General features: G+C 40.9%; 1 protein-coding gene across 1 annotated transcript in view; it reads right to left on the bottom strand.

Annotated features, from left to right (window-relative positions):
* LOC126263357 (NADPH oxidase 5-like) overlaps positions 1–19,246 on the bottom strand; it is a 425,625-nt gene that overhangs the window by 371,798 nt on the left and 34,581 nt on the right. The window contains exon 3 of the mRNA XM_049960447.1: positions 2,350–2,444. Within this exon, the coding sequence (XP_049816404.1) occupies positions 2,350–2,444 (95 nt within the window). The remainder of the gene's footprint in view (positions 1–2,349; positions 2,445–19,246) is intronic.

Genomic DNA, 19,246 nt, shown 5'->3' with positions numbered 1-19,246 from the left:
GTGCTTTTGTGTCGCGTCGAGATTCAGGATGCAGCTGTTAATCAGCAACGATATGCAATCAAATTTTGCATTAAACTTAAAAAAATCGGACTCTGTGACGGTAGACCTGATTCGGGAAGCCTTCGGAGAGGAAGCTACGTCCCAGAAAAGAATTTACGAGTAGCACAAGATGTCCCAGAAACGCCGAGAAAACGTCGACGACAACAAGCACTTCATGCGTCTTTTATGACCCCAAAAGTAGGAAAATGTGGAGAAAGTACCAAAAGTTTCGAACAGGGGTCTACTCCTGAGCCTAAGAATGATAGCAGAGGATTTTAATATGTCAAAATCGAATGTTTATCTCATTTTGAAGGCGAAGTAGTGATGAGAGAGGTGTGCCCAAACACGGTCCCAAAAATTGAGACCGATGAACAAGAGTAAATCCGTGAAGTGATACGAGAAGTGAACGTCGCGAAAGTTACTTTAATTTTTGGAACAGAGTAGTGACAGGCAACGAGACATGGATTTTCTAGTACGGCCCTGAAACACAGGTCGTTGGAGTGGGTAAGAGGCTTCGGTGCGCTGCCTGATGGAGGTCCGGATGATGCACTCCAAGAAGGCTATGGCGACTGGGCTAAGGGGTGAGAAAGATGCACGGATTCGGAAGGAATGTACTTTCAATATTTTTAAGGTTTTGTACATTAAAAAGCAATAAATTCCTTCAAAAAAAGTTATTGTTACAGCTTTTGGGACAGAACCTGTATAGAAGAAGGAAATACACAGTCATTGGTTCGGAAACGCTTTAGTTACATATTAGAACCATTTTTCTGCACCTCCTCACGCAGCATTTTTCATAGTAAGCATAAAGGAACAGAAGGTACCAGCTACGGCACGAACTTCTTTCTTACATGAAATGTTCAAAACGCCCTATCAGTTACACACAAGAACACAATATACAATATTACGACATGAAGCTATGTTCACGATGGCGTCTCGGTTACGTCTGGTTGAGTTCATTTAGATTCGGCACCAGTGTTTTGTAGTTCATTTCATGAAAGTGATGTTGACATGCGATACATGGTATCACATTACTTATAGCAAGCATCAACTGTTTAAGTAGTCTCTACGAATTTGGCGAACACAGCACTGTTTACTAATGTTCATCTTGGATTCCGTGGCAGATGTATAGGAAGAACTGGACATAAATCCTCTAGACTATTAGTGGGAATATTTATAAATTTCTGTGTATCAAATCCAACTATCAGCAACAGTGTCCTCGATTTCATATTTTGGAAGTCATCGAAACTATACGTAATAGTGCAGCGATACATCAACGCATCCATGATTTAACGCGGCTGCTGGTTGATGCGTGTAACATTGTCAACATAGGGCATTTTGACATTTCACATAAGAATGACTTTCTTGTCGTAAGCCGGTACTTCCCGTTCCTCTATGTTTTCTGTTACTGACATACAATGAACATGTGTATCAAATCATTTCTAACATTGTAATAAAGTTTTTTAGGACCGAACACCATACAACATACTTTTTCTGTCTGACGAACATGTCCTGAAACTTTTACTGTGTCCTTAAACACTGACGAACGTACTAAATTGATTATTCCCCATTAAGATCAATAACATTAGATGCTTTTACCTGATTTAAATGTTTTAATATGTTATTCCGTTTTTTCGGCATATGTTTATGGTCGTGGTTACTGAAACATCTCAGTACGGAGAATCTCGACCCGGAAATATCTAGCACGAAATCCAGTTGCAAAAGACAGTTATTGTGATTTCGCCAACCCAGAGGAGACGTGGTGTTGGCATATGCTTCTTAATAATCATATTGCACCCTCGTATCCTAGGCTGAATTCCAAACTTTCCCGTAGTGTCTCATGCAGTATTGGCATGTGACGCTATAGTTGGTAACCCGTTCGAACGGATTAGGTCGTTAATTTCGGCGGCCCTCCAACGCTCTGCGAGAAAAGTAGTCTGTATGCCAGTATTGTGTTCCACCTTGTACTTTCATCTCAACATCACACGCACTCATTACGTTAATGTTCACTGAAACATAGACTTAAGAGATATATCACGAGGGAAACGTGCCAGTGTGGGCTAAGGATGGAACCTTTTCCAGTTAGGTGAGCGAAGAACCCTCTGTGTCCCTCAGCCAAAAATGACTATTTCTTTAGTTTCTTCGAATGGAAAAGGTGAGCTCCTAGACAATAATACAGCAACACCAAGTTGCAAGAATTGAACATTTTCAGCGCGAAACCGAGAGATTCACGCAGTTTCCACTTGGTTTTATTACGGTATGCAGGACAGACGTGCAGTTATCGTGTATTTGTAAACAAATACTGGTACTCACGTCAATCGCTCTTTCAGAAATTCTATCCAGTCGTCCTGCCGAAGGACTCCATCTCTGTCCAGATCGAACAGTTTGAATACTCGCTCCAGCAACTCCTGCAACCAAAAAGACAGTCGTATTGGTATCTGATTACAGAACATCGACAGTCAACATGTAGAGGAAAAGTTATTGCTAAACTGTAAATTTAAAATTAAATGGCCACGTAGCATCTTCGCAATCATTCAGCCCAAGGAACGTCAGAAAACAGCAAAGGTTATAAGTACAGGAACAGGAAAACGTCAGATGCCACTGGAAGCCTTATGAGTAGCATTCCGTTGCAATCACTAAATTTTTTAGAAAAGGTAAAAAAGTAAAGCTTTAGCGGCTCTATGCATGTATATTAGCTCAAAAATTGACATTACGTGGAAACATTGTCATGAAAAATGCAAGAAGATTGTAATTCATTAGCTACTTTAGTGAAATTCCTTCTGAGTCTAAAAAATGACATCAAGCGAGGGGGCGCAATGATTACCAAACTTCCTTCGTACTCGGCAGGGCGCCGGATTATATCTCCGACCGGATATCCTGATTTAAGTTTTCCGTCGTTTCCGTAAAACGCATAAGATAACAGTTGGGATATTTCCTTCCGCCATTTAAGTTTGTATTCCGTCTCCAGTGACGTCGTCAACAGAACATTAAAAGTTTAAACTCATTCTGTTTCCTTTAAAAAAAATCAGCCAGATCTGTCGGCTTTTCCGCATAGTATCGTTTTAAGTACTGCAAATTTTAATTACGGAGTTTTCCGTGCTACGTTTGTAGAAACTAGCGTATGCGTATCATCACTCACACAATTCACTGTCCCGCGTGTTTGCTTTTCCGTGAAATTACCAAAATGCTGTACGATCTCGAAGATATCAAGCATATCATTTAAATTTTCAAATGCAATGGAAAGTAAAAACAATAACTTGACAATCATAATAATTACCGAAGTACTCCGTGTGCAGCCTGAATTAAACAAATGGAAACGTGACTGCCAGAAACAAATGTTTTGATAGCAAAAACGGAACCATTTTCTTTACCATCGCAGACATTTTCAACTATTCTAAAAGAAGAAAATAAAAGGTAATACAGTGATCCGTGAGATGAGGAAATATGAATGTAATGTGAGTGATAAAAGAATATATGTATATGTACCTGACGTTTGTCTGACTTCCTTGGTATTTGAGATGTGGGAACAAAATCTTCAGGTTGATCGAAGCCACGACAAACTATTTCTTACGTAAACAGATACCTTCATTATGCTGGTTTTAGCATTCATTGCCTGACAAAGAGATCGTAACAGAAACGTGAACGAGTTTTGAGTTTCGGCAGGCAATCCTTTTGCATTGGACTCAGCTACTGTTTATAATATCACTCAGAAATTCCCCATACTCTACCCACTTGTTCGCTAGTGTTTATGACACAGAACAAGAGACCAGTTCTTAATTCCGAGTTGGTGTCCCGCACGCAACCTTATTTACATATTAAACTAGCAATACTTAACCTATGAAATCAGATTCTGTTTGATCAGTCGAACTGTCTGTTCTCAATAACTTGTAAGCTGTTATAATCCTTTAGAGATATGGTAATATAATGGAACTGAGAAGTAAAACAAAAATCTAACTTATCTTTTAAGGACAGAGTACATCTAATATCCTCAATTACTGATCATTCAATGAAGCAAAAGTACATCTACATCTATATACATACTCCGCAAGCCAAAGTACATAATAATAACAGAATAGCAGTCACTCGCTTGAGAAATAAGAGCAATAATCAGAAGTGTAAATTTCATTAAAATAAACTGTTACAGAAGGAAAAAACTCCTTATAGTAGTCTGCAGTCATTATGTAAGCCTATATTATTATTAAGTTATGCGTGGTCTCTCATTTGAATCTCAGCTCTGTATGTTTGTGAGCAAAGACTTCCTTCAAAAGATTGCATCAGCCGAAACATGTAATGAATAGCAATAAATTTATTTTGTAATCGAGGCCGGAAGTTCAATCTAAAAGGAGCCTAGCTTTGTTTTCTTCTTTGGTTACTATTGCTGTTTGATACAGTTTGAGAACCAACAGTGAAATCGGACGACGAAAGGAGGACATAAAGAGCAGATTAGCGCAGGAAACAGGGCTTTCCTTCCCAGAGGAAATCTGCTAATATCAAACATAGGGCTTAATCTGAGAAAGACATTTCTGAGGATGTACGTTTGGCTGACGGTAGTGTATGGAGTATGGGAAATCCGGAAAGAAGAGAATAGAAGTTTTTGAGATGTGGTTCTACAGGAGGATGTTGAAAATTATAGGAATGATAACATACGGAAAGAGGAGGTTCTTAACGGAATCGTCGAAGGGAGGAACGTACGAAAAACAGAGACAGGTAGGAGGAACAGGATCAGAAGACATACGTTAAAGCGTCAGAGTATTGGAGAGAGCTGTAATAGGTGAAAACTGTAGGGGAATACAGAGACTGGAATATATTCAACAAATAACTGAGAACGTAGAGTGGAAGTGCTATTTTGCGATGAAAAGGTTATCACAAGGGAGGAACTCATACTGGCCGGCGTAGTGAAACGGTTCTAGGCGCTTCGATCTGGAACCGCATGACCGCTACGGTCGCAGGTTCGAATCCTGCATCGGGCATGGATGTGTGTGATGTCCTTAGGTTAGTTAGGTTTAAGTAGTTCTAAGTTCTAGGGGACTGATGACCTCAGATATTAAGTCCCATAGTGCTCAGAACCATTTGAACCATTTGAGGAATTCATGGCGGGCCGCAACAGGATAGTTAGAAGACGGTTAACCAATACCTCTTGAGTGGAATCGAAGACAAATGTTTATTACAGTAAATACGCTGATATCTGGACAACTGTTTAAAGTTCAAGACTAGAATCAGCTATATATAAATACTCTACTGGCCTTTAAAATTGCTACACTAAGAAGAAATGCAGATGATAAATGGGTATTCATCGGACGAATATATTATACTAGAACTGACATGTGATTACATTTTCACGCAATTTGGGTGCATAGATCCTGAGAAATCAGTACCCATAACAACTGCCTCTGGCCGTAATAAAGGCCTTGTTACGCCTGGGTATTGAGTCAAACAGAGCTTGGATGACATGTACAGGTACAGCTGCCCGTGCAGCTTCAACACGGTAGCACAGTTCATCAAGAGTAGTGACTGGCGTATTGTGACGAGCCAGTTGCTCGGCCACCATTGACCAGACATTTTCAATTGGTGAGAGATCTGGAGAATGTGCTGGCCAGGGCAGCAGTCGAACATTTTCTGTATCCAGAAAGGCCCGTACAGGACCTGCAACATGCGGTCGTGCATTATCCTGCTGAAATGTAGGGTTTCGCAGGTATCGAATGAAGGGTAGAGCCACGGTCGTAACACATCTGAAATGTAACGTTCACTGTTCAAAGTTCCGTCAATGCGAACAAGAGGTGACCGAGAAGTGTAACCAATGACACCCCGTGCCATCATGCCGGGTGATACGCCAGTATGGCGATGACGAATACACGCTTCCAATGTGCATTCACCGCGATGTCTCCAAACACGGATGCGATCATCATGATGCTGTAAACAGAACCTGGATTCATCCGAAAAAATGACGTGTTGCCATTCGTGCACCCAGGTTCGTCGTTGAGTACACCATCGCAGGCGCTCCTGTCTGTGATGCAGCGTCAACGGTAACCACAGCCATGGTCTCCGAGCTGATAGTCCATGCTACTGCAAACGTCGTCTAACTGTTCGTGAAGATGGTTGTTGTCTTGCAAACGTCCCCATCTGTTCCAGGGATCGAGATGTGGCTGCACGATCCGTTACAACCATGCGGATAAGATGCCTATTATGTCGACTGCTAGTGATACGAGGCCGTTGCGATCCAGCTCGGCGTTCCGTATTATCCTCCTGAACCCAGCGATTGCGTATTCTGCTAACAGTCATTGGATCTCGACCAACCCGAACAGCAATGTCGCGATACGATAAACCGCAACCGTGATAGGCTACAATCAGACCTTTATGAAAGTCGGAAACGTGATGGTACGCATTTCTCCTCCTTAAACGAGGCATCACAACAACGTTTCACCAGGCAACGCCGGTCAACTGCTGTTTGTGTATGAGAAATCGGTTGGAAACTTTCCTCATGTCAGCACGTTGTAGGTTTCGCCACGCGTCAACCTTGTGTGAATGCTCTGAAAAGCTAATCATTTGCATATGAAAGCATCTTCTTCCTGTCGGTTAAATTTCGCGCCTTTAGCACATCGTATTCGTGGTGTAGCAATTTTAATGGCCAGTAATGTATTAGGGCTGTTGGCTACTAGACCACTGTTGTATTTTCACATGTTTCCGAGCATGTAATCGTGGTTGTCATTAATGGAAAAAAATCAGCTTCAAATGAGACTTGTTGCGCTTGTCGCGTTAATTCGTATTTAATTGTCAATATTTTAATCTTTTCTCTGTAGTACGTGTCGTTTTGCTCACAGTACTTAACGACAGACACTATGAAGCTGTAATCGATGTATGTGTATCCAAGTAGAGAAAACATAATATGACCGTTATAGAAACTCTGGCCTAAATGGAAATTTCGGATAGACTCTCAGACAAACAGCAATTGAGTGCAATTACTGCAGCCGGATCGTGTAAACAGAAATTAGATTTGCTGTCTTACTATCGCGACTACCTTAAAGACACGTAAAAATAATACTCAAGAAAAACTCATCTGTAGTATGCTAAAAAAACTACAAGATATGACATAACCGAAGAGACCTTACGCTACCACTCTTCTATCTCTCTCCACGTCAATTTCCCACGTAAACGAAATATCTTACAAGGGATTTACTAATTGATCATTAGTAAAAGGAAATTAGCGACTTAATTTACCAAGGTAATGACAACACTGAAATAGAGAAACATTCGTATTGACTAGCTTCATCACCAATTAGGACGAGAAGTAGCAACGGCAGCGGCAGCCATCCGACGTCCTCTGTCGGATAAAAGGCCTCTTCCACATTTTTGCATGCACTGCGGTCAGTAGTACCAATCCTTGCTGCTGCTGAATGTTTTATAATGCTATCCCATATATCGTCTATTAGATATACTCGGACTTTTTATTATCTCTAGGAATTCAGTCAATATCATCTTTGGGCTGTTTACTATCCATTCATTTGGATCTGTGGTTCCCAAACGTTTCCTCTGACGGAACACTTCGAGTATCCAGGTGATTTGACGGAACACCTCGTTTATTTTGAAGGTTAATAATACTTAAATAAATGAGAAAAATTGTTTTATTTGCTGGTTACTTCAGGTATAACGTAATTACTAAGAAAGAAATTTTAATAACATTTTAAAAAATTAGTATCGTCAAAATGTCGAAAAAGAAAACGCCATGTTATTAATAGTTTTTTTGCGGGGCACTGATTCACTTCCCGCGGAACACCAGTGTTCCGTGGAACACATCGTGGAAAACCCTAGTATAGATGCATGATGTGCCGCCCATCTTCATTTTCCTAAGTTAAACCTACTTTTTGACGTCCTTCAATTCCTTGGTCTAACTGTTTCAGTTGCTGCCCTAGCATACAGACACAAGAGACTGATTATTGTTTGACTGTACTATTTAAATGAAGCACTGGAAATAGTAGGAGCCTAAAAACCCTAGGAGTAACAGTAAGGAAATACAGAAGGTGAAATAGCCATGTCAAAATAGCACAGGAAAATCAGATTGCAAGTCTGAGTTTCATTAGAGGAATCTTAAGGAAACGTAATTCATTCGCAAAAGAAATGTCTTACAAAACACTCATTCTACCGATTCTTGAGTATTATTAGTCTGTCGTTCGACCGATTCTTGAGTATTGTTAGTCTAGATTCTATACCAGACTGGATTAATAACCCTTACTTGGTTGACTTAGTAGAAGAGATAGGGAAGGTCCAACGAAGAGCAGCGCGACTCATCACGGCCTCGTTTTGTAAGCAGGAGAGTTCAGCGACGAATTTCATACCGACATTTACCGACAGTCATTCATCCCACACACCATTCGCGACTTGAACAGGGAAATAGGGACGATGGAACTCTACACCACACATAGTAAGGTGATTTGTGTGCTGTAGATTTAGATGTAGCTGTTTTGTTACGAAAGTGACGTGTTTGCATGAGAAACCAATGTATGGGAGATGGTAGTACACAGATGGTCTAGACCAGCAGCAGCGAATATATTCACATGACCGTAACGGTCAGTATAACTTTGTCCTTGCTGTTGGTTTGGCGGAAGCTCAGTACAGTGGGAATGGACCTGAATGCGCCAACAATTCGACTCCGCCTGTTTTCTGCTCTACTTCGGGCACCCTTGCCGTTGAGTCGACTTCCACTGCACATAAAGCACAAACACTTCATACCGTAGCAAACTTTTCCTTCATTAATGGCAGTACACACGCTATAATCATGACGAAAATCAACCTGTTTATATTATTGAGCAGCATAGTGAACAAAGACAGACTGTAAATATTTGTGGGAGCATGAGATATACAACGTGAATCTTGATTTCTACTAATTCAGGCCACACAGAACAAAACACTAATTCCAAGGAAGTTTGAAAAATTGAGATACTGTCTTTTGTTCAGACAACTTTACGTGCCATATTTCAACAAAGTAATGCTAGCTTTCTTATAACGGTGAGTATGCTTACCGCACTTTTTCTGACTTACGTGTCCATAATATGTCGTACATCGCATAGGTCTACTCATTGTTTGTTGTGGTCCTTTGGTAACCACTGTTGATACTGTGTGGACTGCACAGTATTCTGTGGAGCTCCTTTTTGAGGAACATGTCATAAACCTAGTAGATTTTATATCACGACGGGGCTCTGACATCAGTCGAGTCGACTTTACACCATCCTGTTTCTGAAATGTATGTCGTCATTTGAATTTCGGTTGGAGGGACGGTTCATATGTGTTGGTTTTTGGCGTACTCTGTAACCCAAGAAAGGAGATGTAAGTTGGGTCACAAAGTGTAACGAAAACCCACAAACAAGGACTTTTACTTAGTTCGGGATTCAAATCGTCAACCCCTACAATAGTGTGGTGATATAAAATGTATCTAGTCAACAGCAGTTTTGCATCTGGGATGTGATACATCAACTAGCATGTATATTGGTGTGCAGAATCCGAATATATCTTTCAAAATGTTTTTATCACGTACCATTTTTGACTTTTTAAAGGTTTTTTATTTTTCGTATTCAGCATTTCTCTTTTTGCTGTTCTTCTGTCTTGATGTTTAATTGTTTTTGATTAGCAGAGGAGAGCTAGGTGATCTACAAATCGTCAGTAAATGGTTGGTGTGGTAATCCAGTGGTGTGAAAGAGATCCTCAGTGAGTGTTTCTTACGAAAGATAGTGCAAAATCATTGTGTTTAAAACGTACACTAAGAAAAATTGCAACTAGTAAATTTCGTTGCTGTGTAAACCACCCCGACAACTTTTGTTATGTGTGTGGGAAATTCACTCCAAAAGCCCAAAGAAAACCAATCACTGATTTGATTAAGAAGGCATATAAATTGTATTTTGATTGTCCTGTTGGTGATCAAGATAAAAATTTTGCACCTCATATTGCCTGAGTAACCTGTACTACAACCTTAACCGAGTGGTTGAAAGGAAAACGCCAAGCCATGTCATTCGCTGTTCCGATGGTGTGGTGTGAGCTTAATCACCATGGCTCTGAGCACTATGCGACTCAACTTCTGCGGTCATGAGTCGCCTAGAACTTAGAACTAATTAAACCTAACTAACCTAAGGACATCACACACATCCATGCCCGAGGCAGGATTCGAACCTGCGACCGTAGCGGCCGCGCGGTTCCAGACTGTAGCGCCTTTAACCGCTTGGCCACCACGGCCGGCGCTTAATCACCATTTTTCAGACTGTTACTTCTGTCTTGCAAAATTTCGTGACATTCAAGCAAAACTAGACATAAAATAAAGTATCCAAATGTAGCTTCAGTGCATTTGCCTGTGCCCCAGATGAGGGGTTGCCTGTTCCTGTCTGTAACTTGAAAGTCATGGAACCAGACACCATGTCAAGTGACTCAGAAAGTACTGAACACATAGAAGAGTATTGCCCTCAGTATCATGACACTTCGCCACAGCTCTGTAATCAAGTGGAATTGAATGATTTGGATCGCGATCTAAAACTTTCGAAACAGCAAGCTGAACTCTTGGGGTCGAGATTGCAACAGCGGAACCTTCTACTCCAGTGACAAAAATTTTCTGTTTCAGATCAAGAGGTGCTTCCTTCTCTCGATATTTCGGTATGTAGAATTCAATGTGCGTATGTAGAGATGTCAATGGTCTGATGATGCAGCTAGGTGTAATCCACAGAAGTGGCGACTATTTATTGCCCCCAGTAAAACCAGCTTGAAAGCAGTACTACTGCATAACGGCAATGCGTTTCCATCAGTGCCTTTGGCTTACGCAGTAGACATGAAAGAAACGTATGTAACCATTGCTTTGCTGCTAGAGGCAATCAAATATAAGGATCATGAATGGCAACTTTGCTGTGATTTAAAAGTTGTTGCACACCTTACAGGTTTACAGGCTGGATTCACGAAGTACTGCTGCTTTTTGTGCCTTTGGTACAGCCGTGACACCAAGAACCACTACACTGTCAGGGAATGGCCTATAAGGAAGTCATATGTTTCTGGAAACGTAAATGTGAACAATACCCCATGCCCGTTAAAATCATTTTGCCTCCCCTTCATATCAAGTTTGGCCTTATCAAGCACTTTGTAAAAGCTCTGGATAAAGAAGGTGAGGCCTTCAATCACTTAAAAGAAAAGTTTCCCACTTAAAGTGCGGCAAAGCTGAAAGAGGGTATATTTGTTGGAGCACAAATAAGAAAATTGCTGAAAGATCCAACCTTTGATACCAAATTCACAGATATCCAATTAGCTGCTTGGTCTTCTTTTAAAGCAATTGTGAAGGGCTTTTTGGATAGCAGAAAAGACAAAAACTATGTTACCATTGTGAATGATCTGTTGAATAACTATAAGAACATGGGGTATAGAATGTCGCTTAAAATTCACTTTTTACATTCTCACCTTGATTTCTTCCCGGAAAATTTGGGAGCCGTAAGCGATGAGCATGGTGATCGCAATCACCAAGACATTCTTACCATGGAACACCGTTACCAAGGCCATTGGAACCCTAAGATGATGGGTGACTACTGCTGGGGTCGTTTTAGGGAGAGTGATGAAACGGCAAACAAAAGAAGAGCTCCGTCGGCGCATTTTTCAAAAACCAAAGACGATTAAAGGTTGAAATATCTTCTGAACTAATTTGGACCTTTTATAGGCATCATGCCCATACATACATACAAAATAGTATTGATTTCAAACGTTTTGAATGTGTATTTTTGTTTGACTTAATTGTGTCAATTTTCGCTATTACCATTTTTTATTCTGTTGTGTGTTAGGAATAGTGGCATCATAGAGTAAAACTGGTATTACCAGTGTATTCAGCAACACAAAATTAGATAAATCCATCCATTTACAAACCAGATGCAGAATAAAAGTTTAAATTTGTTAAATAGAGTTATACAACCATCTTAAGATCGAGAATGTGTAGTGTTTGTCCGTAACGTAAGACGAAGCAACAGCGTCCACGTCACAGTAATCTTTCGTACAAGAGACAGAAACCAATAAAACAATGGCACATACCTTTAAGGCAAAACATTAAGTGTGCAAGACCATTCTTATTAGACCACACTGATATATAATATTAGGTCTACAATCTCATTACACCTGTAACTTGTCAACAACATACAGTATGTGGCCACTCAGAGACATCTGCATGCGTCTCTGACGCTTGAGATGGTGCAAACAGCGATGCAACAGGAACGACTTTGAGTGATGAACCACTCTATACCCGGTGGCAATCCGGTGGAAGGGTTTGGGTTTGGCGATGACTGTGGAACGTTACCTGCCATCAAGTGCAGTGCCAACAGTGAAGCACAGAGGGGATAATGTTACGGTACGGGGAATGCTTTTTGTCGTAAGGGTGTACTCCCCTCATTGTGCTCACAAAAACGCCAAAGGCGGGAGGATGTGAACAAATTTTACAGAATTGTGTATTACACACAGTAGAGGAACGGCTCGGAGACGGTGACTATGTCAGCATGACAATGTTTCGTGTCATAAAATAGTATTTGTGAGGTAACGGTTAGTGGACAATAACATTCCTCAAACGGCCTGATATGGTCGGAGTCCGACCTGAACGCAATGGAGATACTCTGGCATGAGTTAGAACGTCGACTTCTCTCAAAACCCTTGCGTCCATCACTACCCTATCTGGTTTCGCTTCTTGAGAAAAAACGAGACGCCGTTCCCCAACATTCGGACAACTCTTAAAATTGCCCGCGACAGAGTTCAAGCCGCCATAAAGGACATACCGGATATTTAAGTCCACTAACGAGTGTCCGGAAACTTTTGGTCACGTGGTGTATATTCTGAAAACCGCTATAGATATATCGTAAACGGCATGCCGTACGAATATTAGCGATTTTCTGTCTTATTCCATTCGCATATACAGCTAATTTAGAAAAATGACTGTGTACGCACAAAATCTCTCAGGCGAGATATATAGTGGTGGGCGCCCAGTTTTTAAATTTAAGTTACACACTTTCACCACAACTATTTCGCCATTCTTCAAATTATCGGCATTTTAGTTCCCCGAGCACTTCTGTTACACTTTCGTATGGACTACAACGACCTGTCACTAATCTAGCACCGTTCCGTTTTCGTTGTTAGACTCCATACCCTGGTACAAAACAGTAGAATTAGGGAACTACATCCTGCATGCGATTTCCTTTACGGATGCAATGCACTTTCCTAAGAACTCTTCGAACAAATTTAAGTCTTCCTTATGACTTCCACAATATTGTTATACCTTATCGTCCCATTTCATGTATCTTATTAGTACCCATAGTTATCAACACATTGTGATGTTCGCCTTAGACTCACCACTTAGCTTGTAATCGAATACCACCACATTGTTTTATTTTCTTATAAACATTATCTCGCATGCTTACACATTTAAAGAGAGATGTCATTCATTACACCAAGTTGAAATACTGACCAAGTCTTTCTGCCTTTAGTAACGATCGTCTAACGACGGTATTATGCCTTACACAAACCACTGCTTCTACAAGTGCTTTGCTCATCGCAGGTCCAACAGCACAGACTTTATCTTGAGTGCAGGACACCGCCTCGGGATGCTCTAAGCACAAGAGACAAGCGCAGCGACACAGTTAGATACACGCTGACGTCAGAGTGTAAGTGCGTCGGAAATCAGATGACAATATATCATCATTCATCCTGCGGGATATGTTTACATAAGATGAAACAGAGGCACCGAATGTTCGTTATCGTCTGCCATGGGTGAACGGTAGAGGGACCTAATGCATATCAAATGATGAGGTCCTCCACTAATTGGCGAAGAAAGAAGTTTGTGGTAAACTTTGACTCGAGGAAGGAACGGGATGACTGGACGCGTGTTAAAACGTCATCAGCCGTAGAGAGCAAAAACTGTAAGAGAAGCAGGAACATGACCAACAAATAACCGAGGGCATTTCCTGTAAGTGCTACTATGAAACAAAGAGATTAGCATAAGATTGGAAGTCGTGGTGGGCTACAGCAAACCAATCAAATAACTGGAAACTGGAATACCTCTAATTCATTTTCTTGCGAATACATATCGCGATGGACATAATGCTTTTCCTCGGTGTCGAGCGTACGTAAAATATGACGCAAAACTAAACATTGGTAAAGTTCTACTCACACAAGTACAAATTTACATACGACACAGACACAGACACACACACTTATAAAATCCTCTTATGCTACTTACGCTATGTTATTTATGAGGCTGAAATAGAAACGGAAATTGAAAAAGAAGTTTGGTTGGCATATACAGAAACGAAAAAAATAGTGCTTATTGAAACTATGGATGTAAGTAAAACATAAGTGACAACAGTCATTCCTGAAGTGTGACACTATTTTGCTCTATAAATGAAGAATTATGGCGTAGACGCGAGAGCGCAGGTTATGGTATAACAGAAACCAGTTCAAGTCGTACTGCCGTGTATGCAACCAAGTGAAAGATGCGGCCTTAATGTTTAGAACGATGTGCATGCAGCTGCACTAAGTTCTCGTGGACACGATACTCGTTTGTTAGTACTCGTTTGTTAGCTATGTCTGTGCAAGAACTTAGAAAATATATGCCGTGAGCAAAAGGCGTTTCTGATTTAACTTACGTGTGGAGTACATTAGTAGATTTATCTAATGCGCTTTCAGTGTCTGGCTTCCTTTCACTGGAAGTTTCGCTAACGAGACCATAGAAACTTATAAGATATTGGTGCTGTTACGGTTCATAATAACTTTGTATCTCACACTCCGCTGTGAGATGAGTACATGCAAAAGCAGTTCCAGTCACTAGTATTACCAAATTTATTATCTTATTCGCACATCTACGCGCGTTGTATTCTTCGCTCAAGTTTAAAGAAAAGGATGAAAAGTGTGTTCCTGCGTTTTCCCCTGGCTTAGCTAATGCTACCTTCGAAGTTCCTTTTCAATCAAATTAGCCTTTCTTAAAACTTATAAATTTGTTTCGAGCAGTTTCGTAGTAGAGTTCATTCATTTAAAATGGTATCCTGTCATGCTATTTATGACCAAATATGAGGGCAGTAGTGAAAAAGAATTATTATTTTTGTCAACTGATTGGAATTACTTTATAGTCTATCGTCTTGATGTACGTCCTATCTCCTGAAATATTGTCTGCAGTGTTTATGAAAGTCACTCATAAAAGTGAATGCGAGTTGCAGTGTAGCGACATTTATTGTCCTGTAGCAATTGGAGTGACTTTCATTACAGGGTCACGGACACTAGCTTCTTAAGCCAACTGGTTCACCTGGTCATTGTGTCGATGAGACGTTAAACACTAATCTTCCTTCCTTCCTTGGTGATTGTGAAACAAATCTACGTGAGCAACAATCACAGTATGGATACATCTATATATCTTCTATTGTTCTTTAGTGTGTATTCATAAAATTTCGAGAATTTTTATGTTCATTTCAGTGTCCCATTTCAAGTTTTCGATTATAGTAATGTTATAATGTCACCGTAGGTAGGTTCTGGAATCCCGAATGACGATAAACTTTGTGAGATAATCGTTACCGCTTCGGTATAAAAAAAAGTAGAACAATTTAAAACCATTTGTAATGCATCTTGAGAGCCAAGGATGCAAACTATGCTGCTGAAGTGTTTTTCTGTCGAGATCTATCAGTAAACACGTGAAAAAATGTGGTCAGTAAAGATTAATTGCATTTAAATCATTTTCAATAGAATCCCAAACTGGGATGTGGCAATCCGACTGAATCCAACGGCCGTTGGTACTCACGGAGTTCAGTTCTGCGCTAGCAGAGGTCAAAAATTGCACATTTCTGATGTGGATCTTATGAACAGAAATTTGTTTCCCATTTCTCACAGGAAGATGATTAATGTACTGTTAGTCTGCAGAATTTTGCGGTAGTCAAATCTTGTCTCCGAATACTAACGTCGAACATTCAACGGTTGTTCTACAGTCCCTTCTAGTGAGATGTTCGCCTCGGTTAGTTGTAATATCGGACGATCAAATTGAAGACCAAGTTCTCCGGTTGTGGCTAAGCCGGTACGCCGTTCGCAACTACGACTGGAACATCACAGGACGGTTATTGGCGTAAGTGAGGAGCATTTGACAGACTGAGCACTGACCGAAGGGATTGGTGATTCACAAATTGCTCATCCTATGAACTAGACCTCTGTGAGCCAATCAAGTACTTTGTCTATCGATGTATTGCAAACTAATTTCAAGACGAAAATATCAGAATTTGTGTCTGTAAGTTTGAGAAAACAATGCAATAGTTTCGGAACGCATTACGAAGTTAGTACGAAAGCAGAATATGTTGCTTTAGAAGTAATGTTGCTGATAGCCGCTTGTGTCGCCTGTACAATGCAGAAATTGTACTGTTGGGAGTAGGGCAACGGTTGGTGCCGTGAGAACGAGGGAAGGCAGCTCAGCCAGGCTGCTCGTAAGGCGCCGAGGCGTGACAGATAAAATACGATGGAGGGTCAATTACAGTTTGGAATCAGATGAGGCTCAACAGACTTTTTCAGGTGGTTAGATAACGTATGTTCAGAGACTGCTTCAACAATATGTGTTCTGAAATTTAGAATCCGGAGGTTTACTGACAGATTAAGAGGTGAGCCGATGTCATATTTCTTTTTCTCCTATGCACGCGGAGGAATATGACCTCTTTTACATCTCAATTAGCGTTTATTACAGCCGGAAACTATTTCTGTTTAAATTGCATCGTCTACGCCGGGCTGTAGAATTATGGGAGACTGGTACCTCACGGAGTAGCGTCGGCTCATCGCGCCGCACAACCGCCTTCCAGTGAGCCAGTGTCTATATAGCGGATGCACAGATTTCAGGGCGTTTCCACATGGGACTGTAACTGCGGCGGTTTATCGAGGCGACGTCTTTTATGCTTACGGACGGTCTCGTATGGATGCATTACATCAAGCTTCATCCTATAACGCAATATGACGTGATGGAAAGTGGCTCGTCTTGTGGACGAATTATTTTGGTCAGGAAACTGACACTTGAAGAAGTGCCAGCTTAGCGCATGTTTGCAAAGTTCTTGGGAAGCGTGTTGCTGCTGTTAGTCCTCTTGGGGGCGGCGGATAATACTCAAATGGTCGTTGTGTCAAGACCCGTAAATTGTCTGCCCATGCTTTACACCTACCTTCGCCGTCTACAAGAGCCTGATAACTATTTTTGCGGTCGGCCAGAAAGCGATGGAGGACATACTGACCATTTTGTGCTCACTAAGAGAAAATGTTCCTACTTGCTATTTACTCAACCGGATCGGAAACTGCGACTATACTCAAAAGTTTTGAGTTTTAACTGACTGATATATCTGTGAAAGTTCACACGCAGAAAATGTAGCTCTTAGTATTGTAACTAACATCCATATCGGAAACAGGATCTTTAACAGTTCATAGGCAACCTCTACAGGAATTCCAAGTACAATGGTTTAACGCCCTGGCTTCTAATTACCAAAAGTTAATTGCTCACATTAAAAGTGGAGAATAATCTCGCCACTTGTCAGCTGGTTTTGTCAACATTACGGGTAGCCACAACCAGTTACTTCCGTGAACGGTGTACAGTCCTCGCGAGTCCTCTCTCTACTTTTACCAAAAACGCATTCAAGTCGGCCCAGGTCTGACGTCATACGAGGCAAACTCAAGCAGGTAAATGACTTGGACAGTTTGATATTTCGATAGTGCAGTGCCCGCGTCATTCTGATTACGATGCAAAGTTCCTTTGGATAAGCATCCCCAGGAACAGGCACTGCGGCGACCACAGCCGATACGAAACACATCAAGTAAATTAGCAGTTGCGAATAAGGACTACCATCAGCTGTAGGATGGAATGACGGCAATGAAAATTTGTGCCGGACCGTTACTTAAACCCGGATTTCCCGCTTATCGCGAGTGTACACGGCTCACGGCCAGACCCAAACTTCCATATGTCGTTAGCCGTGCGTCTACGACCTGTACCCGTACATCCATTATGTATATTCCACAATACATGCCAGACGTTACTTGAAAGTCACTTGTTCGGTATCGGAAGATCGCCAGATGGTAAGGCTACCGCTCGCGATAAGCGGGACATCCGGGTTCGAGTCCCGGCTTGGCACAAATTTTCATTGCCGTCATTCCATTCTACAGCTGATGGTAGTCCTTATTCGCAACTGCAAATTCACTTGATGTGTTTGATACCTCGGTGCAAAGTGTCTCCTAACGCTGCTTCTCTGACTGTATTTATATGAGGCGCAGCGGGCTGCCAAACGGAACATCTGCTATCAACCGCCCTAGGCAAAGTTAGCAGTATCTAAATGGTCGCTTTCTCGGATACGTACTACTTAATTGCTCTATCGTTTAACAATTTGTAATTCCTTACGTCTTATAGAAACAGAGTTAAGCTTGCTTTAGGTTTGTCAGCTAAAATTTTCAGAGTGGAGCCGACAGAAGAACATGATCTGTGAACTGCCTCTTTTAGATACCCTGTAACAATTTTTATTTACAATACAGATTTGAAACTTGATACAGCTGTATTATTTCAGGGACGTAATCGAATGCTGTGACTAAAAATTTCTATTACAAATACAAATGATACTCAATGTATAAGGACGTTTTCGTTCCAAATTTGGTTTTTAGTGAATAACTTGAAAACTAATAGAGGTCGCTTATTGCTGTCACGTATTTAACGTTTTTACACGAAACTGAGGCTACCTACGAATTTTCAGGTTTCTAAGTTTAATATTTAGCGGCTTCAATTTTTCGTAAAAACGCCGATTTCAAACAAAATATAGCGCTGATCAAGTTGAGGCCTTTAACTTTTAATTGTGACATACATTTTCATATTCTGATAAATTTTTAGCTTTCTAGTTACGTTAGTCAGTGCCACTTTTTTTTTTAAATTTTGCCAAAAGTGATTTTAATTTTTAATTTCCATCTTAAATTATGGTCCAATCCTTCGTATGCTTGAGCACTTAGATGACGTGGCGCTGGTAGTAGTGAACCGGGGTAAGTCCCGGCACACTCACTCCCCTCTGTACTTCTTGCAATGATACAGCACGGGTTTTGCATCGCTCTCCACACGCTTGCCATGATTAGAGCACACATGGAGAAGAATTACGTTTACTTTATATTGAGTTAAGCGTCATCGTTGATGGTATCCCATTTTACGGTTTTAATGTTCGGGAAATGACAGATCATATTGATATTACTA

Source organism: Schistocerca nitens, chromosome 6 (assembly GCF_023898315.1).
Source record: "Schistocerca nitens isolate TAMUIC-IGC-003100 chromosome 6, iqSchNite1.1, whole genome shotgun sequence".
Taxonomy (NCBI): domain Eukaryota; kingdom Metazoa; phylum Arthropoda; class Insecta; order Orthoptera; family Acrididae; genus Schistocerca; species Schistocerca nitens.
This window is presented reverse-complemented; position numbering and strand designations above follow the sequence as displayed.